This window comes from Motacilla alba, chromosome 1A, assembly GCF_015832195.1.
Source record: "Motacilla alba alba isolate MOTALB_02 chromosome 1A, Motacilla_alba_V1.0_pri, whole genome shotgun sequence".
NCBI classification, from domain to species: Eukaryota; Metazoa; Chordata; class Aves; order Passeriformes; family Motacillidae; genus Motacilla; species Motacilla alba.
The window spans coordinates 71,657,862-71,683,121 of NC_052031.1; the positions used below are offsets into that span (position 1 = coordinate 71,657,862).

General features: G+C 46.7%; 1 protein-coding gene across 13 annotated transcripts in view; it reads left to right on the top strand.

Annotated features, from left to right (window-relative positions):
- The window catches only part of SOX5 (SRY-box transcription factor 5), a 281,758-nt gene that overhangs the window by 130,670 nt on the left and 125,828 nt on the right, over positions 1–25,260 (top strand). For all 13 annotated transcript variants that reach the window (XM_038155101.1, XM_038155100.1, XM_038155099.1 and 10 more), the window contains 2 exons: positions 9,451–9,623; positions 11,976–12,044. In XM_038155101.1, the coding sequence (XP_038011029.1) occupies positions 9,451–9,623; positions 11,976–12,044 (242 nt within the window). The remainder of the gene's footprint in view (positions 1–9,450; positions 9,624–11,975; positions 12,045–25,260) is intronic.

A 25,260-nucleotide genomic window follows, 5' to 3' on the forward strand; every position in this document is an offset into this window, starting at 1 on the left:
GAACGCTTTTAGGGCTGCCAATAATGGCTAAAGAGAAATAATCCAGTCAGCGATACTATAGCTCATCAGAGCCCCTGAATTAAAGACATATGTTATGTAGATTCAATGTATGGATTAAAAGGGATAATCTGCTAGGTGACACACAGAATCTTGAGATAAGTGAGCTGTGCAGATTCGTGTATGGATTGTGAGGGATAATTCCATTTAAGTAATGCTGCACAAGTTGAAGACAAGTAAGCTTCGGGTGGTGCTCAGGTTATGTGCAGTAATCCAGTGAGTGACACTTGGGATCACATAATCTGTAAACTAAAGACAAGAAATTCTGCATTTACATGTGGACAGGAAGAAGGAGGGGGAAAGGGAGAAAGATTATTCATGGGGAACGCGCTGGGTTTAAACCTTTGACTAATACAGCACAGATCCCCAGGAGATGCGTGAATTTTGCATTTGCAAATTAATGGTTCAGAAATGTTTGCAAACTTGTGTCAGCTCTGGATGTTCTGCATTATTTTTTCTGTGAGTAGTACTGTAAGTGGAGTGGCAAGACAAGGAGGGTGAGAGTCATAAGTGAAGGAGGTACGTTGGATTGTCAGCTTTTAACCGCGATAAATTCAGTATTTGTTGCAACCTACTTGGTGTCTTCTTCTCTGTGTTCACTTTTTTGAGGGGTTGAATAGCAGCAAATTGCAAATAGAGCTGAAGTCCTTTGTTAACATTCCAGAAGTGCTGGGTGCGTGGGATCCTGCCCAGGGAATCCCAGGTTTCTGGAGGAAATGTGGCAGGTTGGTGACAAGGCAGCGTGGTGCCCTCAGGCTGCAGGGGAGCAGCCAGGGCTGGCTGAGCCTCACCAACACAGAACTTCTTCAGGCCAGAAGAAAGCCTGAGGGAGAGGCTGGGACTGCGTGGAGCTGCTCCTGTTTGACCTAGAATGGGAGGTTAGTTGAGGGTTGTGTGTGTGGAGGAATCTTTTTTAAAGCATCTAAAAATGTTATTTTATGGCAAAGCAAGTAATTCAGGTTGTTCCGGATTGTTGTACATAAAGGTACTTAATTTGGTCTCAAAAAGTCAGTTTTAATTTTAATATGTGATTATTGACAGAGAGAATAGAATAAAATTGAGCTAGTTGAGGTAGTAAATGCTGATGACTTTGTTTGAACATATGGGGGCCAAAGCACTTTATTTAAAAATTGTTCAGAGAGTTGGTTGACAAAAGAGTCCTAAAGCTGTGCTTCATGGTTCTAAAATTACCTGAAAGTTGTGCTGATAGAGCTGAATGTCACTGAGCTACAGCTGCCAGTTTGTCAAAACAAAGCAAATACACACACACTTTTTACTCTTTTTTCCTGCTGCTGCATAAATTTCCAGCAGCAAATGCTATTTTCCTAGCCTAGTTCTAGCTTGTTGTCCAGACAGTAAAACAATGAGTAGCCTCTGAGAAACAGTCTCAGAACCAGCAAAGTTGACTATTCCTTTTGTAACCTGGACAATGAGTTGCTAACCTGGCTGAATACCGAGCTTTGTTTGTGCTCTGCTGGACCAGAACTTTTTCCTGAGAGCAAATAAGGAGTGCTCAGAGACAGCCTCTTTCCAGCCTTGCCAAGCACCAAAGGGCTGGTTTGGGACAGAGCAGGCTGCTGAGCTTCATTTCCCCACAGAGTATGAGTTCTTGAGGCTAGTAATGGCAAAAGAGGGTAATTGCTCATCATTTGGTTTTACTCATTCTTCACCTTGCTCTAAAATCAGAAAAGATTAGGAATGTCTGTCTGCTGAAATAAATACCTTCCTTGTATCTCGCTGTCCTAAAATGGACTTTGACTTGTCAGAGAAGATTCATTACATAAATCTGTAGGTACAGGCAAATCAGTTTGAATTGAGCACTTTTTCTCTCCTTGTTTCTGTTTCTGGTGCCTGTGGCTTGCCAAGTAAAAAGCAGTCAGTTTTCTTTCATTGCACTGACTCGCCCTAGCAATATGGTGAAATAATTGAATTTTGCAGGGTGGGTAGCTGTAAGATGGCAGTCACTGTGTACCAAAGGTGGCTTAAATACTTAATAAGAAATGCCAGCTTTCAGATGGTTTTGTCCTGCCAGCCCCAGGACGTGGTGGCCTGAGAAGCTCTGCTCTAGTCCACAGTAAACTCTCTGCAGCACTGGCTAGGGGAGCTTCAGGGCAGTCAGCACGAGCTCCCAGCACAGACCCACACCCACGCACCCCAGCAAGTGCACAGTTTACAGTTTACAGTGCAGTGCACTGCTTGGCCACAAGCATTTCACACTGCTGTTCAGAAACGGGGGAACAGGATGTCAACCTCTGAGCTCACCTCAGCCAGGCAGATCTGTTCAGCCTGCTTTTGCTGAAGGAAGCATCAGCTCCCATTGCTCAAGTGTGACTGCAGGAGATGGCAGCAGCACCAATGGGAGTACTCCCCTGTGCATTCATGTTGTACACAGAATTTTAGGTTTATATTTTGGGAGAGCATGACACAGATTAGTTTGCTTTAAAGTAGACTGGGTGGCCTGTCTGTTTTACTTTCCTGGTTTCCTTACTAAGCAAAGTATTGTTTGGTTTAGATTTCTAAAATGCCAAGGTTAAAACTGGGGTGAGGAGTGGGGGAGAAATAGTTGGGATGAGAATGATACTCTGGAGGAAATGTACTCTCAGAAAACCCTCTAGAAAAGATAGTTATTTCATAAACTGCTGATAATTTTATTTACTCTTTGGATTTGTCACAGTTAGGACTAGTGGGATGTTACTCTTCTGAGGATGGCTTGGTTAATAGACTGTTCAGTCAGAAAAACCTTCACTTCTGTATCAAAACTGTGACCTTTGCTGGCTGAAAAAGCCTACAGAGAAAGCACAGCGTAGCAGGAAGTGCTCGGAGGTGACTCAGTCTTTAGCTGATGGATGGGCTGCAGCTCGGACCTTGTCTCAGGCTGCTACATCAAAGTCACACGGAGGCTGTGCTGTGGCAGGGCTCTGTGAGCTGGATGACATCAAGAATTGCTTCATTCAGAAGGGTCCCCTCGGCTGAAACCCTACCTAGTCTCCAACTGGGTCAAACACAGACTTAATTATCTATTTAACGTGTATTACTGTTAAAAGTCAGTGGGGAAATTCTTGGCCTTGCTGAAATAGTTCTGCTGGTGACTTCATCGAGGCCAGCAATAAAACCTCCTACACCACATAAAGTGCAGAATGACTTTCAGTGAGTTGCTAAAAACTTCGTGCCTTAGTTTGCTCTTGAAAAACATAATGCATGCCATCACCCTTCTACCTGCAAACAGTCTTTAAGAAGATCAATTAGGTAGTGCTTTGAAATTAAAAAAGGCTTTATACTGCATGCTCTAATTATTATTATACATCTTAGCATTATTCGACTACAGAGCGCTTCAAAATATTCTTATTTCCATTTAATGAGTTTTTCCCCCGTAGAAAACTTTGTAGATACAGGAGGCTTTTTTTCCCTTTTGTGAGCACAGTTAATGATAGGAACATAATACAATATTATTATGTCTTCCAGGCTTTGTGCTTGCGCATTGTTTTCTTTGATTTCCCTTTGAAAGACAGATCCTGACAGTTCAAAAGCTGCTGAGGCAGGCTCTGTGCTAGTAACCTGCCTGGGCAGGTAGATTTCCCTGCCTGGGTGGGTGAGGGGGCTCAGAGCATCCCTGGCTGGGGCCATCCCCAGCAGTTTGTGGGGAGGGGACAGAGGGCTTGGGGACACCCTGCCCCTGTGGCATGCACATCCCCAGGCTGGCTGGGAGCACACACTCTCACTGCCTGCACGTTTGCAGCAAAAGCTTAAAATGCCTGTTAAAGAAAATATTGGCTTTCCCAACTCCTCATTTACATTCTCATTCTGCCTAATAAATTATTATAAAGTATTTACTGTTTTGATGGCAAAAGCAGTTTCTCTGCCTTTTTTCTTTGCTTTGGTTGTGTTTTGGGTGGGTGTGCCAAGGTTTCTCCTGTTCGTTTTCTCACTTTGAGTGTGTCATTTGGTCATATTGGTGTCTTCATTCTAATGTTTATTAAAATGTTACTGTCACTGCCAGTCTGAGACTGTGAATCAGAACTAAGAATGTGTAATAGTTTATTTCACATTTGAGCAAATTTCTTCTACTACTGAAACACTATTATGGGTGGTGTTGATCTGAGATGAAGTTTTGCTTTGGTGATACAGAATGCCACTAATTTGAGCCTTCTTTTATTGCCATCTGCTGTGGGTGTCGCACCCACAAACACAGGGCTTTTCCTGAGTGCCTGTTCATGGAGATAGAGGACAGGCTGGCACATCTGGAAAGCATCTTTTCTCGGTTCTTTATGCAGCTACCAGCCTGCAGTGTGCGCCTTGATGGTCCTTTGCCCGAGTTGTTTCCCTCAGCTGAGGAAAATCCACGTTCTGCCCTTGCAGTGATGGAGCACAGAGAGCGCCCACAGCAATCTCCTGAAGGGCAGGTGGCCCTAAAGGCTTTGTTAGACGTGAAATGTGCCATATCTGCTTGTCGTGGCTCTGAGGGTAATCCAGAGCCGTTCTCGAGGCAGGCATTGTTTCCAGGCTCTCACTCAGAATTTCTGGAGTGCTCTGGCTTGCTGTCAGGCTGTGCCCTGCAGTGAGGGACACTTGGGGTTTTCTGTCAGCTCTGCTGCCTGGCTGGGGTGGGAGCACTGTGAGGTGTCAGGGCCACCTCCAGCACCATTCCCAGCCCCTCCAGAGCCCTTCCCAGCCCCAGCACCATTCCCAGCCCCTCCGGAGCCCTTCCCAGCCCCAGCACCATTCCCAGCCCCTCCGGAGCCCTTCCCAGCCCCATTCCCAGCCCCGTGCTGCTTGGAGCAGCCCCCAGGCCGTTCAGCAAGCAAGCAGCTGCAGGTGGGGACAGGGCTTTGCAGCCCCTCCCAAGCTCTAGCAGGGTCAGCAGCCGTGTGGATAGTTCATTAACTCCTGACTTGAGCAACTGTCTTCATTTGTTGGCTTAGTTGATTAAAACACTGACATGTTCTGCCCTGTGAGCTACAGAGTCCTTTATTGGAAATCCCTTGGCTGCCAAGACACTGCACCCCATGATACAGGTTTAGATCCTGCAGGTTAACACAGAGAAAATAGTGAGGGTAGGACAAAAAGAAGCCACTGTCCTTGTTTACCCCCAGCCCACAGCATCTAGAAAAGGTACAAAACCAACTGGAGCTCTTAACTCTGCAGTGGTTTTGATATACCAGGAAAAACTCCTGGAGCTGGATGTACTTGTGGAGTGAGCCCACTGATGGCCTCACCTCACCATTAGATAAATGACACTGTCCATGCTTTGGCCTTTGTGTGCTCTGCAGAGCAGTACATGCTTGGCCAGGGCAGCTGTGAAATGGCACTTCAGTTGACCATTGCAAGGGAGGTAATTACAGAAAAGGTGTGCTGGGTAGTAAGGCTAACATAAAAATACCAAACTTAAACTAAATGCAAACAATTCACATTATTATCAAGACCTCAAGATTCAAGTACTTCCCTTTTTTATTTTCATTTTCACACATTTGCAATCCACCAGTTACCTGCAAGATACGTCCAAACTCTGATTCATCATCAGTGCAGCTTCCACGGAGGTGTGAGTAAGACAAGGGGAAGCTGCCCAGAGCTCACCATCTCTCATTACAGCCACAGAGCTGATCTTTCTTCTTGCCTCTGGTTTTCTGCAGCTCACTTGAGAGTACGGCTGTCCAAGTACTTACTTTGCAAGGAGTTATTACCTCAAAGAATTGAAATTATCATTAAGTACTATTCCAGTTACTGGAAGGATGGCTTAGTCCTGTGAATAAAAAAGCACCTACTAAGCCATGTTTTCCAGGAAGTATTCTCCAGGAGAAGATTTTTATAAAGCTGATGCTGATAAATTTTCCCTTTTGGTTTATTAGCAAACTGAAATAGCTCGAGAAATGTAATGCAAGAAGTCTGCCTTTTGTCAGACTACTTTCACTCCAGCTGTATAAACCCCAGGAATTATGCATTGTACTTAGTAAGTAGGATATAAAACACCCCTTGTGGGCATTTCAGATTGTCTTTAAAAATGGAATAATAATGAAGAGGCTGAGTCAATTTGTCCCTGGCTGCGTGGCTGCAGTGTGTTTTGGTGTCTGCACTGGCAGCTTGCTCTGAGCTCACAGAGTCATGCTTTGGGTTGGAAGGTCTCCCTGCAGTGGGCAGGGGCACCTTTCACTGCACCAGGCTGTTCAAAGCCCTGAAAATTGAAAATTTCTGAGGATGGGGTATCCACCACCTCTCTGGGCAACCCATTTCAGTGCTTCACCACCTTCACTGTAAGCAATTGCTTCCTTAAATCCGAGCTAAACTGACCCTCTTTTAGTCTAAAACCTTTGCCTCCTGCCCTGTCACAGCAGGCCCTACTAAAAGGTTTGTCCCCACCTTTATCAGCCCCTTTCAGGTGCTGGAAGGTGTCTCTGGAGCTTTCTTTTCTCCAGGCTGAGCCTTTCTGCCAAGAGGGGTGCTCCAGCCCTCTCTCTGCTGGTGCCTGTGGCCTCCCCTGCCCCTCTTCCAGCACATCCCTGTCCCTCTGGCTCAGGAGCTGCAGGCTGCTCTTTGTTCTTGGGGCTCAGCTGAGGCTGCCCTGTCCCTGCTGGGGAGGGGTTTTGCTGCTCTGTGCCAGCCAGGCTGGTGGGGATGTCTTGTCCCTGTCCCTGCTGGGGAGGGGTTTTGCTGCTCTGTGCCAGCCAGGCAGGTTAGTGGGGATATCCCTGTCCCTGCTGGGGAGGGGTTTTGCTGCTCTGTGCCAGCCAGGCTGGTGGGGATGTCCTGTCCCTGCTCAGGTCAGTGGCTCCTGGAGCTCTCTCCCTGCCCGGGAGCCCAGCCCGAGCCTGGGCACACGGGGCTGGAGAGCCGCACGGCTGTTGTGCCTCTCTTGGGAGCCGTGAGCTCTCTGCCTGTCAGTTTGCACATGTGGAAACATTTTTCCACCTTTCAGATTAACTTAAAGATGGGGATTAATTTAACTTTACAAAGGGCTTTTTGATTCCCAGCTGAAAGCTGCTGTAGGAGCTGAAAATCCAGGATGAAGCAGGAGTGCTGAGGAGCTGTGCTGTGTGTTGGTGTGTTTGACAGTGATTTCTTTCTGCTTACCCTCACTCGAGGGCTGAGGCAATCCTGTGTGTTCCTTCTCTCTGTGGGACCTTCTTCCCCTCTCTTGTGCTTGCATCCACCCCGCAGTAAAAATTAGGAGTAAAATATCTGCTGGATAAAGTTAGGAATAAAATATCTGCTGAAAATATTGCTGAGGCAATCCTGTGTGTTCCCTCTCTCTCTAGGACCTTCTTCCCCTCCCTCTCGTGCTTGCGTCCACCCCTGAGTAAAAGTTAGGAATAAAATATCAGCTGAATAAATTAATAAACACAGAGTATCTTGTGTTCAGGAGTTTCAGTGGCAGTAGCAGTGCATGGCAGTCTTCTTCAGAGGAGCTTCATGGTAAACCCACGAGGACAGGGAGGGCAGGGCAGCTCCTAGAACAGTTCCTCTGTGTTGGGAACACTGCACCTTCCTCCTGGGGGAAAACAAATAGAGAGTGCTAGAGTGGCAATAGACACTTGTGATGCATTCCACGGCCAGGTGGCAAATGCATGACTTGTGGCAGCTCTCTGTGTGCAGTGTTGGAAGGAAACCTCAGAGTCAGAAGTGTTTTCTCCAGCCGTGATCGTGTTTTAGCGCTGGCTTCCATTCTCTCTCACAGCTTGTAGCAGAGCAGGTTTGAAGTCCTGTGCTTTCTGTTTCAGTGTGTTTCTCAAGTTTCCAGCTTGTACCACAGTTTTTCTGGAGGCTCTGTCTGAGAATATTCTGCTGTAGTTGTTTGTTCTGTGGTGAGAATATTTTCACAGAAGTTTCTGGAACCCTAATGAAAAACAATTCAGTTACATTTCTTCTGTCATATTTTTCCTGGTGGTTCTTCGTGGTTTTCCACTTGCACATGGCTGTCTACAAATGGATTTAAGTGCTTGTGCTTGTCTAATGTGGCTAATGGGATGTTGCTTGGGATCACATCATTGAAATTAGGTGTAAGTAACCAAAAAAAAAATAGTAAATTAAGCTAACTATGAAGCAAAGAGCCCTTGCAGTGCCCCCTCAAAGGCTGTGGCACCGCCTGTCAGAGCAAGAGCAGCTGATTCACCATTGCAGACATTTCAATCCAATCTAGCAAGCTGTATTAAATATTGCAGGGCACATTCCTGCACTGGCAGGGGGGTAGGCTAAATGAGCTATTACCAGTAGCTCTTTTCCATGTCTGACTGATAGTTGGCTAGAAACATGCTTGCTGTAGTCGCCAATTTTTTTTCTTTTTCCTTTTTTTTTTCCTCTTTTTTTTTTTTTTTTCACTTGGAGAGCACTGGTGACATTGGCAGAAGAATGCTTCCTGTGTTTGAAAGGGGTTTGTATGGCAGGGTAGTCCCAAAAGCAGGCTATTTTCAGAGGAGGCATTGACACTGATAGCCTTAATCCTTTCCTAAAGGCTTTTTAGAACGGTTTTCATAGGCTGTGACTCATGTGAGAGGGTGTGGTGGTATTGGGGATATCTGTGGATTAGCTGCTACACATATTTTCAGGTCTTAAATTCACAGTCAAATGATCCTATGTATATTAAAAGTGCTTTTTCTTTTTTTCTTTTTTTTTCTTTTTGTTGTGTATGAGTCATAGCTTTTGATTTTTCTTGGAATTTTTTCTTCCCTTCCCTTATAACCACTGTCCTTCTGGGTAGAAAAATACTTTCTTCAGCACGGCTGTGGAAGTGAGGTAGTGAGTTCCTCTGTCAGTGTCTGCTGAACTCCACTATAAAAAACCATCTAACAGCAGTACAGATGAGAGGGATGCTGGGTTGTGTTCAGCTCCCATTTTGGATATGTTTATAAAAGACTTTTTCCTTTTAAATTGCACCTTGGTGGCAGCAACAGCAATAGGAGTACTGATATTTAAGTTCTGTATAATTGAATCCTAATCAGGGGTGCAGATGATATAACGGGTTATTGAGGGATGTTAATGCTTACCCTCCATCAGTGCTTTGACCCTACAGAAGCTGCCTCTTCTTCCTGAGGTTCTGCCATAACTGTTGTTGTCTCACAAACCTGGAAGGGTTGATTGTTTGCTCCCCAGTGTGTAAAACTTAAAACTTCCTCAAAATAGGCAGTATTATTTCACTTTGTTAACGTGACAGAGAGGGGGTGGAAAACAGATGAAAGGGCAAAGAGGCACTGAAGGGGGACACCAGATGAGAGCCTGTGCACAGATTTACCCTGCACGGCTCATTTTCCTGCAGGGGAGCAGCACATTGCAATATGCTGCTGCTCTTTGCTTCTCCTGAAACTTTGCTTACAGCAGAGCTGCAGAATAAAGAGCTGCATCCCTCTAAATGTTCTCTCTTCTCCTCCCCCCCTTTTTTCCCTTTCTCCCCCACCGTGTGATGCCCAGGGACTCCAGAAAGCCTGGCTGAGAAGGAGAGGCAGCTCATGGGCATGATCAACCAGCTGACCAGCCTGAGGGAGCAGCTGCTGGCAGCTCACGACGAGCAGAAGAAGCTGGCTGCCTCTCAGATCGAGAAGCAACGCCAGCAAATGGAGCTGGCCAAGCAGCAGCAGGAGCAGGTGAGTGGCTGTCACAGTGCCTCAGCCTCAGGCACTCGCTGGAAGGGATTTCCAGCAGTTCAGCTTTGACCCTTCCCACCCTAAAAGTTGCTCTCCACCCAGAATCTTTTCTGTTTGCTCTCCAAGGTGAAAAAGTTTGAATGAAAATATATCAGGAGAATGATTTAATTTGTGATATATCCATCTTGGAGCTGTTCAGAGCCTGCTGCCAGCAGTGCCAAGCTGTGGGTTCAGCTCTTCGTTCAGGAGCTGGACTGGATGGCTCCCCCTTGCAACTCAGAATATGCTGCAGTTCTTCAATACTGTTAAGGTTTTTTAATTGTCTGTAAATAAACAGGCAAATCCAGCCCTCCTGAATAATCCCCCAAAACAGCTTTAATTCACAAACACTGAACAGGTACAAAAAGAGCAAAATGCACCTCTTGGATTGTAATGTGAGAAATGGAGAGGTTGGGTTTTGCCAGCTGTGGGAAAAAGCAGAGATGAACATAAAGTCAGTGAACAAGTGTGGCTTTTTTTCTTCTACACTTGAGAGTCTTGATTTTTAGTTCTTGCAAGTGTGCCCTTCACTGGAAATGCAGGCATGGTTTTCACACGTGATCGCTCCCAGTGAGCACACATGGACACTCAACATTTTAGGCAAAAATATAACTTCTCTCACAGATTTCACTCTGCAGATTTTAACAGAAATTAATGTCTGCTCTTGTACTTGAACACGAGCAGAGAATATTTAGATATCTAGTTTAAAATTTTATCACAAAATTGCAGCTCTGTGAGTTTTAAACTCACAAAATTCTTTGAAATCTGTCATAGTTGTCAAATTCAGTGTTGCTATTGTACTTAAGCAAGTCTTAAGATTTCTAAGCCATTGCTGCTACCTTCAGATGTTTAAGCCTTAGTTTTCCCTGGTTTTAATTATTTCAAAACCTTATCTCAAACAAAGGGAGTTTGGGACCTGAAATCCCACATGGGGAGAACAGAAATGACTTACCCTGAGCTGCAGAGTTTGTATCCTGCTGCTGTTAGAACAGCAAAGGGACAGGAAGGAGTGAAGGTGGAATTGGCAAGATTCTTTCACAAGGAGGCATCCTGTAGGAGCTCTTCCCTTTACCCTGCTTCCTGAGGTCACTGGTGCCACAGGACTTTGAAAGTGAAAAAGGAAATGAAGACAGTAGAAAAAGGCAGTAAGATATTAGGATAACTAGGATTTCTTTTAATTGAAGAAATTGTGTATACTTCTGCATTCTGCAGAAATGAAAATATCCAAACTCTGAAAAAAATGTAGTGAAATAAATTATTTTCCTTTCTTAAAGAAAGGCTCCGGAAGGAAAACATTAATGTCATCTGTTAGATGCGGAGCTAACTATGAGTGAGTGTTTCTCATGCAAACAGTCCAATAATAGAAAGAAAAGCAGCTACCTAAGGGGGAGAAAGCAGCACATTTCCCCCAGTTAGTGTGTGTAAGTTCCAGCTGAGCCTGAGATGTGTACACACGACACAGGGGAAGGGCAGAGCTCTTGGTAATGTTGTACTGCTGCACTGGCTGCTCATGGCAGCAGGGCTTTTGTGACAACTCCAATGAAAGTTTTTCAGATTTGCTGTTCAAGTTCAAGAATGGTTTATCTCCCTTCAGCCTTTGGAACTCTTAACTCCATTCTGGAATGTCTGCTTTTTCCCTTCCCGGGGTGCCAGATGTGTCCCCAGCAGCACTTGCAGCCTTTTGGGGTGGAAGTCCTCCTGGCGAGCAGCGCTGGGACTGTGTGCACCTCCAGAAACCAGGCTCCTGCTGAGCCTCGCCTGCCCCCTCAGCTCCCTGCAGCTCATACACACATTGGAGAGCCAGGGGTTTTTCCAAGCTCAGTTCCAGTCTCTTTGTGCCTGTTTCTGCATTAAACCAGTACACTAAGAGCCTTGCTCCGTGGTGTCAGATGGCCATTTTTAAAAAAAATTTTGAGCAGCTAATGCCAAACAGAAGAGTATTTCTGGCCATCCTACTTTTTTGCTTTTTCTCCCTTCCTCCACTGTTTTTTGGTTTCTCTGCTGGTGTTGTTCTCTCTCCTGGGGAATTTTGGCAGTGCCATTTCAGTAAGATTTTTGCACAGGTCCTTGTCTTGTGTGCAGCACGGCATTTTCCATAAGAGTCCCTTTCTCACTGGTGTTAGCAAGGAATTGTTCCTGAACAGTCCCGTGCCCCTTGCTTCAGCAGCAGATTCCAGGCTGCTGCCCCTGCCCTCGGGGTTTCTTAGCTCACAGGAGAGGTTTAAAGGGCTAAGCAGGGTCAAAGCTTCCTGTGGATGGACTCCGGGAATGGTGATCCATATCTCATGTTTCTTCTGTGCAATTTCTTCACAGATTGCAAGACAACAGCAGCAGCTTCTGCAGCAGCAGCACAAAATTAACCTTCTTCAGCAACAGATCCAGGTCAGAGACACATCTCCTCCCACACCCTGTTATTCTTCCTTTCCCTTTCCCCACTCTTTCCCTCAGCCATTGTTGCCACAGTTTCTTTAAGAATCTCCACAGTTGGCTGACATCTTGTTTATGGAAACACAAGAGGATTTTACCTGGCATTTAGCAAAACAAAGGTCAGTTTCTGGAAGGCCTTATGTGATTAACCTGGTTCCTGTAGGGCCAGGAAGAAGCTGTTAGAGGAGCTGGTCATGCCAGCAGGCATTTGCGGGACCAGTCCTCTTTCCTCAGGAGTGACAAAAGCATTGCCAGGAAGAGTTGGTTTGGAACCAGTGTCCTACAGCTCTGGTTTTGAGGCTTTGCTGAGGCAGTGGTTGATAATCAAGTGCACCTTCTTCCCTCTGCCTTAGGTGTTGGGAGTCTGGAAATCTTTGTTTGTGGAGAAGTATTGTGTGAGTGAGAAGCTGGCCAAAAGGTTCAGGAGATAGGTGGGGTTCAGGAGAGCAGCTGAGTGAGTTCCAGGTACCTGCAGCTTTATTCCCAGGAGCAGAGGTTGTTAAACCAGCACACCCAGTAAACTTTATTAACCTCTTTCTGCCATACTGTATGCAGAAGCTTCTTTCCATGCACTGACTGTATTTCACTGCTGTTCTTCCATGTGCGTGTCCCTGTTTTGGGAACAGTGCATGGAATAACAAAGGAGAGGTTTGGCTTCTCACAGATCCCTGGGACCAGGGTGAGCTCTCTGCTTGTTTAACGTGCAGTTTTGTACAGAGCATCGTGAGTTGCTGTGGAATGTGTTCTGTTTGTTCAGTAGCAGCAGGATTCTCCTTCCAAAGCTTTTTGTCAGTATTTCAGAGGGAGTTGCCTGAAATTATCAATCACAATTGTAACCATTTAAGAAAACCTAATTCCAGCCACATCAGAGGAGCTGTATGGCTTCATACTGGAAGAAAACTTGCCTGTATATTCCAGAGGTCATTCTGTCCGTATCTGGACTTGGGCATGGATGAAAAACTCCTGGGAAGGTCCATCCCTCTGTTGCAGGGCAACCTCTATACAAAATGTGCTTTGCTGAAAATAATTTTGAGATTGGTAAGGCTTGATTTGGCCTCGACCTCTGTAATCTTTTCTGCTTCCTAATTTGTGTGTGGGAGGGATTTTTCTTTATTGCTGCATTTTTAATAAGACTTTAAAAGAAAAAACAATAGCAAAACCTGTACAATATCAAGGAAAATATTTGTATTTTTAGCATTAGCTATGGCAGCGAGAGAGGAAGTTGTTTTATAAGCAGTGAATAAAAATAAATTGAAGTAATGTAATTTGACCCCAACCCTTTTAAGTTTTAATGCCTTGTAGATAAGAATGAAGTATGTTGTTTTTAGGGTAGTGAAGAAAACCCTGGTTATTGATAATGAGATATAGAGCCTTTCATCTCTTGATCCCTGGTCCAAGTTTGACCTAAGTCAGTAGTAAATGAAAGTCAGCCAAGTACCATCTGATGGAAGCTGCAGTGCTCAGAGATGATTTGGGGGTCTGTCTCAGGGGATTGCAGATGAAATATTGACCCTGCTGGGGTCAGAACTTCACCTCCAGGGTCCACTTCACACAGACCCCATCAGATTTGGGCACCCTCCTTTCAGATGGTCAGGCAAGAGAGGTCAGGAATGGAGCAGGCAGGGAGACAGGACTGTTCCCCCATTCCCACAGAGCTGATCTGCTTGCAGTGAAATTTGGGTGATGCTGCACAGGCAGTCTGTGCAGTTCCAGCCTCTATGATCCTGAAGTCTCATGAGCCCTGGCTGAAGCCCATAAATCTGAAGGGAAAAACATTTAAAAATTAAAAATAATCCTTATTGACAGTGAACACAAAGCAAGACATTTCTCCTCAGTTACTGACTGTCAGAGAAGAAACAATTCTTAAAGAAAGCATGCTTTGGATATGAATTAAGGCAGTGAAGTCCCCCCAGCCTGCCTGTGTTTAAAATGGTCAGTGAGTTTACAGTCAGCCTGTGGGCTATGGTAGGTGGAAGAAAAGTGTGACAAGAATGTAGCTGTGAGTTCAGCTTTTCTGACCTTGCCCTAATTAATCTAACAGGCTTCTGTCACACTGGCCTGAAGTTTTGAAATAGCATTAGATTTATTGACAGGGAAATATTCCTGCAAAGAGTGGATAACTGTTTGACTTAGGTGCAGTTGAATGATTGTGCTGTAGCTATGAACTCAACTTATTTATGACAAAGGAATCGTTTCGCTTCAGCCAATTTTTTTCTAAGCTTGTAAGAGTTGCCATAATTCCATATAAATTATTGCCCAGAAAAAAGCCATTGAAATATTGTATTGAAAGCATAATACCCTAAGGTTAGAAAAAAGCATAACCTGGCTGACCCCATGATTTATGGGTCCTTTCTCTCAGTGTGCTAGCTTGGAAACAGTTCCCTTTCTCCTGAGCCCATCACACAATGCATGACCAGGGAGGGACTGTGAGTCCCTCTCCTCCTCAGGGAGGCAGATGCTCAGTGGAACTGCAGCCCAGTTAAACCAGCACTTCTGGGACGCTGCAGAAAGATGCTTTAGCTCCCTGAGCTTAGGAAGATGTGCCTGGCACGTGAGTCTCTAAGTGACACGTCTTTTCCAAGCCCATCTCTGCTGAATTAATTGTGTCGCTATTAATGTCACTATTAATGGAAGGTGGTGTCACTGAAACAGAAAACAAGGGGTTTGTGTAGAGTTAAGTAAACAGCAGGAAAGTTGCAGATTAAATTTGAGAATCTGTACAACCTCAAAAGGCTAAAATGAGATCTAGATGGGATTTTGTGTTTTGGCAAAGGTTTATAATTTTTTTTTCTACTTTTCAGGATGTTCTAGACCTAGTTTGTGAAGAGGCTTGAGTTTCTCTGAATAATTACCTAACCCTTCCCGTTTGTTTTTGTGCCACTTTGGGGTGCATCCTGCTTTCTGCTCTGCCTAATCTTTGTGTGTAAGGTTTTCCCTGTCGGGTTTCTGCCTGCTGTGTTGGTGCTCTTCTCCCCTGCGCCCTTAGTCCTGCTGCTCTACCCTAAATGGAGCCGGAATGTTCTCACAGCCCTTGTGCATCAGCACCCTAAAAGCTTCAGGCTGTATTTTAGGCTGGCAGTGATCTGCAGCTGCAGAGCTGGCTGACACCTGGTCCAGCTCAGCAAGTTCCTGGGTCCAGCTCAGTTTTGTCCCCCAGGAACTCTCCCAGTTAGCCACTCCTCTTCTGTGGGGCCACAGTCTCTCCCTGGTGCCCTTGCTCTGGAGCCTGGGGCAGTCTGGGGCTCTGCAGCTCTCACCTCAGCTGGGCACAGAGTGGCAGAAGCCTGGGAGCTGCTCCTGGTGCTGAGCTGGGCACCCCAGAGCTGCTCCTGGTGCTGAGCTGGGCTCCCCGGGCACTCCAGAGCTGCTCCTGGTGCTGAGCTGGGCTCCCAGAGCTGCTCCTGGTGCTGAGCTGGGCTCCCAGAGCTGCTCCTGGTGCTGAGCTGGGCTCCCAGAGCTGCTCCTGGTGCTGAGCTGGGCACCCCAGAGCTGCTCCTGGTGCTGAGCTGGGCTGCCAGGGCACCCCAGAGCTGCTCCTGGTGCTGAGCTGGGCTCCCCGGGCACTCCAGAGCTGCTCCTGGTGCTGAGCTGGGCTCCCAGAGCTGCTCCTGGTGCTGAGCTGGGCTCCCAGAGCTGCTCCTGGTGCTGAGCTGGGCTCCCAGAGCTGCTCCTGGTGCTGAGCTGGGCTCCCAGAGCTGCTCCTGGTGCTGAGCTGGGCTCCCAGAGCTGCTCCTGGTGCTGAGCTGGGCTCCCAGAGCTGCTCCTGGTGCTGAGCTGGGCTCCCCAGGCTCCCCAGAGCTGCTCCTGGTGCTGAGCTGGGCACCCCAGAGCTGCTCCTGGTGCTGAGCTGGGCTCCCCGGGCACCCCAGAGCTGCTCCTGGTGCTGAGCTGGGCTCCCAGAGCTGCTCCTGGTGCTGAGCTGGGCACCCCAGAGCTGTCCTCCTTCAAAGGATCTCCCTGAGACACAGACCTGGGAGGGGTCCTGCAGTCCAGAGACAAAGCCTGGCCGGGGTGGTGAGGGAAGGGTTTGCTTTGAAGCTCCCTGAGGAATGTCACTTCCATTGAACTGTATTTGAAACGAAATATGGTTGTTAAAATTCATAAAGCAATTCATATTCAGTAGGGCACTGTTGATAAAATAGGTCAACCTTGCAGCCTAAATTGTGATAAAACTGATACTGCTAATCTCACAATTTTGTGGAAAACCTGACAATGTTTTATGTTTTTCCCTCAAGCCCCAGCTCTTGGAGTCATGTGATGACAAAAATGCCAGCTTTCATTTCTCCCAAATGTAAACTTCCAACTCTCATATTTCCAGGCAAAATCTGAAACCATGAGCACTACAAGTTCCAAAATTAGAAGGCAAACAAAACAGAGGCCAAATGCTGTTTTCTAATCTGTTCTGATTTTTAGTCAAAATTTTTTTTGGAGAGCCCAGCTCAAGATCTTGGAACACTTCAGGTTGCCAACAATGTAAAACTCAAAATCTCAAAGCAGCAGGCAGCAAAAACGCTGCTTTACAGAGTTTCTAACATTGAGGCCACGGTTTTGTTTGACTTTTTTGGTTTAATACTGTCAGTAATTGGTTACTAATTTGTATTCTTTTCTGAGTGACATACTCAGCCCAAGAACCAAGTGCTTTCTGAAACTTGAGGCTAGCTCCTGCCACACAGCAATCTGTGTTTTAGGAGAGGGTTTTCATTTTCCTTCAGAGCTAGAGCAGATGTTTTAATAGGACCCTTTTTTTGTGAGGAAGTTTGTACCCCTGAGAATGAGGGGATCCCAGCTACATTCTGATGCCAAGCTGGAGCCAGTGCCTGTGGCCTGCTCTACCTGGTACCTGTTAAATGCCTGAAATATCAGAATTAATCTCTCCAGCAGTTGTGTTACAGAGGGAATCATTTTATCCAGGCCTGAAGGTGCACTCAGGAGATTGTGCAGGGGGGTCCCTCATGTGCAGTCTCTCTGTGCATGGAACAGTTACCCCATACCATAAACCCCAGCCTAAGTTTCCTGCTCCCAGTTCTTTTGTCTATCCCTGCACTCCTAGGCCACATCTTCTTCTCTCCTCCCAGCTCTCCTTGCTGAAAGCAGCTTTTGCAGGCCTTACTGCTGTGCTGCAAGTCTCACAGGCACAGTGAAATGGAGTTGACCCCTTCAGTGTCACCCCTGCCAGGTGGGATGGGGACACTGCAGTGGCCTCAAGCCTTGCAGACCCTCAGCAGCTTGTCCAGAGGGGAGTGTGGGCATGGTGAGCCTTGGGCTGCAGCCTCCTGGCTGTGCTGGCTCTCTCACTGCCCTGCAGGTCCTGCCAGCCACAGAAGGCTTGCTTTCCTCTGGGGGTCCAGGTCTCCATCCTCCCACCCCTGGCTGGCTCTGTCCCTTTCCCCATCACTTCAGTGGGTGGATGAAGAGGCCTGGCTGTGCTGCTGTGTTCCCAAACCAGAATATTCCCATTGTCACTGCCTTCTGAGGTTTGAGATGTTCCAATTTGGAATGCAGTAAGAATCCTGAAGTGAGAATTTCCTGCAGGATGGCTAGTCCGTTTTTCAGCCAGATCTGTTTTTCAAAATGTAGCTATATTTTTGGGGAGGAAAGAGGGATTGGGTTTCTGAGTTACACAGAAATTCAGCAAAATATTTCTTAAGCTTAACATGCAAAGTTTTGAAACGACACAGTTGTTTTTGTCAAAACTTTCCAAACAGCAAGAGGTTCTGGGTTGATTCCAGTCTTCCAAAACAGTGGTGGAGACCTGCTTCCAGAGTGCTTTAGATACCATCACTTACCCACCAGTTCTGGCAGTAACTTTTGTTGTTTAGATTTGTTGTTTGCTTTGTTCTCCTCAGGTGAGCAATCGTCTGTTACCCGGAGCTGGTTGTGTGATATCTAGGCCCACTTGTGTTCTTTTTTGGTTTTTTGTAGAAGGTACTGGCTTCTCCCTCTTGTTGAGAGAAGACACAGATTAATTGACTGTACAAGAAGAAATGTGAAGATTTTTTTTCCCTGCCCCAACAAGTTTTCAGTCTTAAATTATATTTCCAACATGGCTAAGCCATTCATTTTCTGCCTGCTGCTTAAAAAAAAAACCAACAAAACTCCAGCAGGCCACTATATGAGCTAAGTACTTGGAGAACTTTGGGTTCTTAATAAGGAGGGCAGAGATCCTTACTCCTTATCTTTGCCCTGTCTTTCTCCTCAGTGCAGCCACAAGGTCTTGGGGCGTTTCTTTCCTGGTTCCCAACCTCTCACGTGTCTGTAACCAGAGTTCTCCAGGGGTTTTAAAGGGCTGGAGGTGATGAGTCCTTCCTGGAGACAGGAGAATGAGCAGCTGCTGCACAAGGGCCTGAGTACGGATTCAGTAATGCCTGTTGCTCCTGGGTTCCCGTTTTCCCTGGGAATTCTGCTCTGGGTTACAGATTCAGTAATGCCTGTTGCTCCTGGGTTCCCGTTTTCCCTGGGAATTCTGCTCTGGGTTACAGATTCAGTGATGCCTGTTGTTCCTGGGTTCCCGTTTTCCCTGGGAATTCTGCTCTTGGGTACAGGTTCAGTAATGCCTGTTGCTCCTGGGTTCCTGTTTTCCCTGGGAATTCTGCTCTGGGTTACAGATTCAGTAATGCCTGTTGCTCCTGGGTTCCTGTTTTCCCTGGGAATTCTGCTCTGGGTTACAGATTCAGTAATGCCTGTTGCTCCTGGGTTCCCGTTTTCCCTGGGAATTCTGCTCTGGGTTACAGATTCAGTAATGCCTGTTGCTCCTGGGTTCCCGTTTTCCCTGGGAATTCTGCTCTGGGTTACAGATTCAGTAATGCCTGTTGCTCCTGGGTTCCCGTTTTCCCTGGGAATTCTGCTCTGGGTTACAGATTCAGTAATGCCTGTTGCTCCTGGGTTCCCGTTTTCCCTGGGAATTCTGCTCTGGGTTACAGATTCAGTAATGCCTGTTGCTCCTGGGTTCCTGTTTTCCCTGGGAATTCTGCTCTGGGTTACAGATTCAGTAATGCCTGTTGCTCCTGGGTTCCTGTTTTCCCTGGGAATTCTGCTCTGGGTTACAGATTCAGTAATGCCTGTTGCTCCTGGGTTCCTGTTTTCCCTGGAAATTCTGCTCTGGGTTACAGATTCAGTAATGCCTGTTGCTCCTGGGTTCCCGTTTTCCCTGGGAATTCTGCTCTGGGTTACAGATTCAGTAATGCCTGTTGCTCCTGGGTTCCCGTTTTCCCTGGGAATTCTGCTCTTGGGTACAGGTTCAGTAATGCCTGTTGCTCCTGGGTTCCTGTTTTCCCTGGGAATTCTGCTCTGGGTTACAGATTCAGTAATGCCTGTTGCTCCTGGGTTCCTGTTTCCCTGGGAATTCTGCTGGTCTGAGAAGGCCGTGGCAGCAGAGCAGTGCTCTGTGCTGCTGCAGTCACTGTGCAAGCCCTTGCAAGGCAGAACAGAATTAGTTTTTCCACAAGTGGAGTCCTCTTTATGTTAGAGAGAGGTGAGGACAAAAGGTTTCCTCGGTAAGACAATAAACTGTTGACGTGAGGGTCTGTTCCAGCTCCCAACATGGAGAAAAGGCTCTTGTTCATATTAGTGGGAGTTGGATGGGACCTTTCTTTGGTAGGAAACTGTGAGAAAGTATCTTCCTCCTCACTCTCCAAAATATTTTTAGAGCAGGCTCTGTCCGCTGGAGTGGTTTGTTTTTGCTTTTGTTTTTGTTGGTTTTTGCCAGCGTGGATGTGACAGGCTGTGACTGCGCAGCCAGGCTGAGCGTGTTTGAGTCCTGGTGGACGTGGGGACATTTTGTCCAAACCCATCGTGTGTCAGGAGCAGCTGTTTCCCTGCAGCTCACAAACAGGGCATGCTGCACTCGCTGAGACCCCAGCAGGAGTCACACTGCAGCCTTTCCCATGACTCTGCAACCTCTTCCCAAAGCCCTGCCAGCCAGCAGAGAGGCAGAACAATTGCTCCTCACAGAGCTCTGCAGCTGATCTCCTATCACTTATCACAAGGACTCGCCTGTCCCGTGAGCAGGAAAAGTCCCCTGGGAAAGAAGTGACTCAAAACCACACACATGCATGCACAAAACCAAAAACAAACAAACAAACCCAAAGAGAACAACAACCCCCAAAAAAAGCCCCTTGGGGCTGGGGGAGGAAATAGGGAAAAGAAGGAAAAGTCAGTCAGAATGAGCTAATTGCTTTCTGTCCTCTCAGCTTCAGCTAGTAGCAATTGTGGTAGACTGGACCTCTGAGTAACCTGTGGGCCTTCGCTTCCTTCCCTTACCAGGAAAGTCAGGTTATGTAAAAGGTTGCTGGGGTCCTTATGTGCATTTCTTTGAGTGCAGAGGATCATTTTGCACCGTGGTTTGAACTCCAAGGTAACCCTTAGCACGTTTCTGTGGGTGGTTTGAGCTCAGGCCCTTTCCATACCCTTCTGCCATCCAAATTTGTGCACTGCTGGTGGTGTGCCAGTGCAGAGCAGGAGTATCTGCCTCAAACTGGCATGAGCTCAGTTGGTCAGCTCTGCCAAGGTTGGGGTTTGATCCTCATGTATGCCATTCCCTGAAGAGTTGAACCCTTGTGGGTGGGTCCCTTCCAGCTCAGAATGTTCTGTGAACTTGAGTTTATTGGAAATGCAAGGGCATGTTTGATTGAGGTAAATCAGCTTTTTTGCCTATGCTGAGCTACTTGATGGCAATAGCACTTGTTTTCTCCAGTGTTACTGGTCCAAATGTTCTCAAATTATAACACTGTTTTGAACTTCATGACTTTTTTTCCTTGCCATCTTAGCATCTTTTCTTAATTTGCTTTCTGTTACTGAGCTTTCAGTGTTCCCATTTTCCAGTTCTCTCACACAATCACAAGGGAAGGCCAGAAACTTTTTTTTTGTTGTTAAAAACCAGAGCACTGAAACACCCAAAATAATCCAGCATCTTAGACTGTGAGGAAAAGGCCAGTGGTCAAATCCAGTCATCACAGCTGGCAGCATTGTGCTCCACAGCCCCATCTTGGTCTCTCTCTCCTCAGCAGGCATTTCAGGCCCCTGTATTTTTGTTTTGTTTTCAGATCCCCTCTCCAATTTCTGCATCTCTCATCATCACCTTTGACCATTTTCTTCCACTTTCAGCTCCCTGGTGCTGAGAAACCTTGGTTAAGCAGCTGCCCACCCTTTGCTGCAGCAGCTTCTCCTCTGTGCCAGCCCTCCTTGTCTGTGTTTCCAGGGCCTGACTCGTGGTTTGCTTTGGCGTTTTGCTGCCTGCAGGGCAGCACTGTCCTTCTGGGGCTGCCAGTGTTCAGGGCGGGCACCGTGTGAGCTGTACCTGTGCAGGTGTTGGCGCAGCAGGGGCGCAAGGTGCCGCCTGGAAGTGGCTGCAGAAGCTGAGCACCAGCTCTCCGTGCCCGTGGTCTGTCTGTGTGCAGTGTGTGTGATCCTGGGCGCTGCTGCTGTGCAGCCAGAAAAAGGCTGCCGCTGCTGCCTCCGCAGTGAGGTGAAGCAGGAGATAACAATAAATTTTTTACTGCTGGCTGGCAGAGGTGTTTAGGATGTGTTTTCTTTATATCTTCATCCGCCCCTAATTGAAGATGCTTTAAAATTGAATGACTAGCAGTCAAAACGTGTTTGCTTCAAACTGAGAAGAAAAATGCTGGTGTCTCTCCTTCCAAGCTGATTGCTGCTTTGTACACAACTGACAGCCACAGTCACTTTGAGTGACTGATAAGTGGGAAGCTTTGCCACTTATCAAGGAATGCACGCTGAAAAGAAAGGACTGGAGCCGTTCAGATGCTTTGGCATGTTCAAAATAACATCTCACATCAGTCAGGCTCAGAAGCACTAGGAGACATTTCAAAATAAACTTTATATCTATCTAGCTATCTATCTAGAGGCAAGAATTCAATTTAACAGACAAATCGCTGCGTGGCATCACACTGACTCTGGAAACAGGAGCATCCTTATGAGGGTCACCAGTTGCAGAATGGCTCACGTGGCTGCATGGTTGGAGAGCATTTGTTGCAGGGTCTCACCCCCCCAGAACAAAACAAATTTTGAAAATTCCCAACTGCATCTTATTCTGGTGATTTCTCTAAATTGGGGGGTTTTGCCCCTGTTGGCCACGTAATATTTAGTTTATGTGGCACAGGAGATCCTGAAGGATCCCAAAGAGAATGACACTCTGAGCTAAATTCAGATCTATTTATTTCCTCTTCAATATTATGGAATGTGCTTGGGATTGCATGGCTCTTACTCAGAAAATGGTTCTTAGGGTTTCTTTAGGCGTTTACCCTGTTTTGTAGTGATGCACAGCGTGAACTGAGGATGCAGATGTTTGTTAATGTTACTTTTCAGTGATGTGCATAGTGGGAGATTCTGACCTGCAGGAGTATGAGGGTACATTTTCTTGTCCTGGCTGTGATAGCAGTGGTGTCCCCAGTGCAGGCTTTGGGCTGGTCCACTGGTGTGATGATGTTTCACCCTGTTAGATGTGCAAACACAGAGGATGGGATGGGAATCTCCAGTGGGAGGACAAGCAAGTGGTGTGTCATATCCTGCACTGGAATTTGGACAGAACATAGTGTTGATCTGCATCCATTAGCACTACTCAAACAAAAAAATCTGCTGCCAGGTTCACAACTCTTACTCCAACACCACTGGGGGTGTTGGTGTATAGGGACCATTATCCTTTGTCGTGATTCCAAGCACTGGGCGTCTCATTCTGCCCAGCTGATTCCATCTGAAGTGGTTGCTTTTCTAGCCAAAAAGGCTATATTTGAGATAGGAATTACGTTTGGCATTCCAGGCTGCCACCAGCACCGACACCTGTGTCAAGAGGCAGAGATCTGAGGATCATTTAGCTCCTGTTGCCATGACTTGCTTTCCTGATTCACACTTGCCTCGTTGAGCGGTCTCAGCTCTGTTCTGAGGGCTCATTCCAAACAGAGCCCTTCAAACTCTCCCCTGGATAACGGTTCAAGATTCAGAGGGAAAAGCTGGTTCCGCCTCCTGAATCCGTGCCGTGGTCCTCACCACCCTGGCTTTTCCTGGTGTCCAAAGGCTGATGATGCCTCACCCTGCAAGCCGTAGGAGGCAAGGGGCCATGGCAAGACCACGCAGGAGGCCAAGGGGAGCAGTTTGGATTTAGCTGTCCTCTTGCTGTCACTCACCTGCTGCTGAACTGCAATGTGCCAATTAAAGTGGCAGGCAGCTCTTCAAGAGGAGTAAATGAAACATTTCATAGTTTTAGGAGGAAGGAAGGCTGTTTTTCCAAGTGGGGGCTGCAGATTATGAGTAGGGACTAAATGGCAGCTGATGGTAGCTGTGAATTTTTCAGGGCTTTGTGAACTCTTCAGTCCCTCTGAGATCATGGCAAATAAAGAGAACTCTGAATTTAGGGCAAGGCATTGGTGATCACAGAATTTCCCAGGGGTGCAAACAGACTGATGCATATAAAACAAGATGCAATATAAGCAGAAATGGACTCTTAATTACTTCAAATTAGAAAAAATTCCAGAAATAAAACCTGCAGACTTCTTCTTTTCCCCTTTTGTGATTCTCTGAATGTCTCCATGGCTGTAGACACCCTGCAAATGTTGTTTCTGTTTTTTCATAAAACCTGTTTCTGGCAGCAGGAGGTTCCCCTGGGTGGGATAGCTCAGCAGATTCATGATAGATCCAGGAATTTCTTTGTCATTGTATTGGTAAGCAAAGTTTTGCAGAGCTGATATATTCTAGTGACCAGAATTAGAAGTATGCTATATTTCTTGCATTTATTCTTTATTTGAAATGAAAGGCAAGCTTCAAATTATATTTTTAAAGAATTTTAGTTTTCTGTGCCATGAGTTTCAGGGTGTTTTTTAAGTCTACTTCCCTTGCATGATTTCTTAGTGCACAGTTTAGAATTCCTGTCCTTTTGGTACAACCAGAATAAAGAAACTTGAATTGCAATCAATATACTGACACAGAATTCTGTATCCTCTGTTAGGAATATTTGCGCTTCTTAATTAAAACAGACCATCCATTTTGGGAATTGCTCACATCCCCTCTGTGTACTTGGGTGGATTTGTGCAATCTCAGGTTTGCTTTCTGCACCTTTTGAGAGGGTTGGTTGAGCTCGCTGTCCTCCTAGCAGAAACTCTTGCAGAGATCCCGTGGGAGGAAAATTGTCCATTGTGTTCCTCTGAGATCTGGCTATCTTTCTTCCTGGAGCTGGGCTCAGGCGAGTTTATTCTTCCACTCAGAGATATCTTAGGAGGTTCCTGTCCTTTCTGGTGCCTGGGAAGCAGAGCTCAGATACATATATTGTATTTGTGGCCATCATATAATCTGTGCAACTTCCCTGCAAATAGAAAGGGTTGTGCTTTCCCCAGCTGTTCATTTGATAGGATTCTAGTCCTGCATTTAGAGAAATCTGTGTTCTCCAATTCCCATTGTTTGCACCGTGGCCTCCCTTCCATACCTATTGTTTGTTTTGTCTTTTTTGTTGTGCATAGCAGGTGTTTCTTTCAGGCAGCCCAGGCAGCAAGGCAAGGGCTTCCTTTATGGCAGATCTCTCGAGACTTTGATGAAACTCTTCTTTGTCATAAAAATGCTAGTGCCCTTAAATGAAATGTGTATTTTTACAAATGCCCTCCATCCCTCTGCCCTCCCTGCTTCTCTGGCTCTCTTCCGGTGTGGGTGGGTTTGCCTTTCTCCTGTTGGCCAAAGAACCGATTCCTTTTTACCTTCCCAGTGCTGTGCTCCCCTCTGGATGCAGCCACGGGAAAGGTTTAAAAAGAGCACACTGTTCCTGCAAAAAGAGCTCGCTTTCCTCCCAGTGTCCCTGTCACTGCCCCCACAGATGCCATCATCCTCAGAGAAGCTTCCTCCGTGGGAGCCATGGGCAGAGGCTGAGCGCTGTGCTGCATCCCCTGATCCGGCCGTGCTCTGGTGGGTGACAGGTACCACAGGTGCTTTTCTGCCTGCCTTGCTTTTTTCTTTCTCACAACCTCCCCTGGAGCTGGGTGGGAGCCGCTGCTGTTCATCTGTCTGTGCCTTAGTTGTGGGAGTGCTTTGGGGAGGTCTGGAGCTGTGGCAGGAGCTGAGGGGTGCAGTAGGCACAGTGCCCTCACAGATCAGTGCCTGATGCCACCTGCTCTGGTGTGCATTTCATGTTCTTTCAGCTTTTTGTTTAGAGCAGGACGTGCACACTCCAGTGCAATCC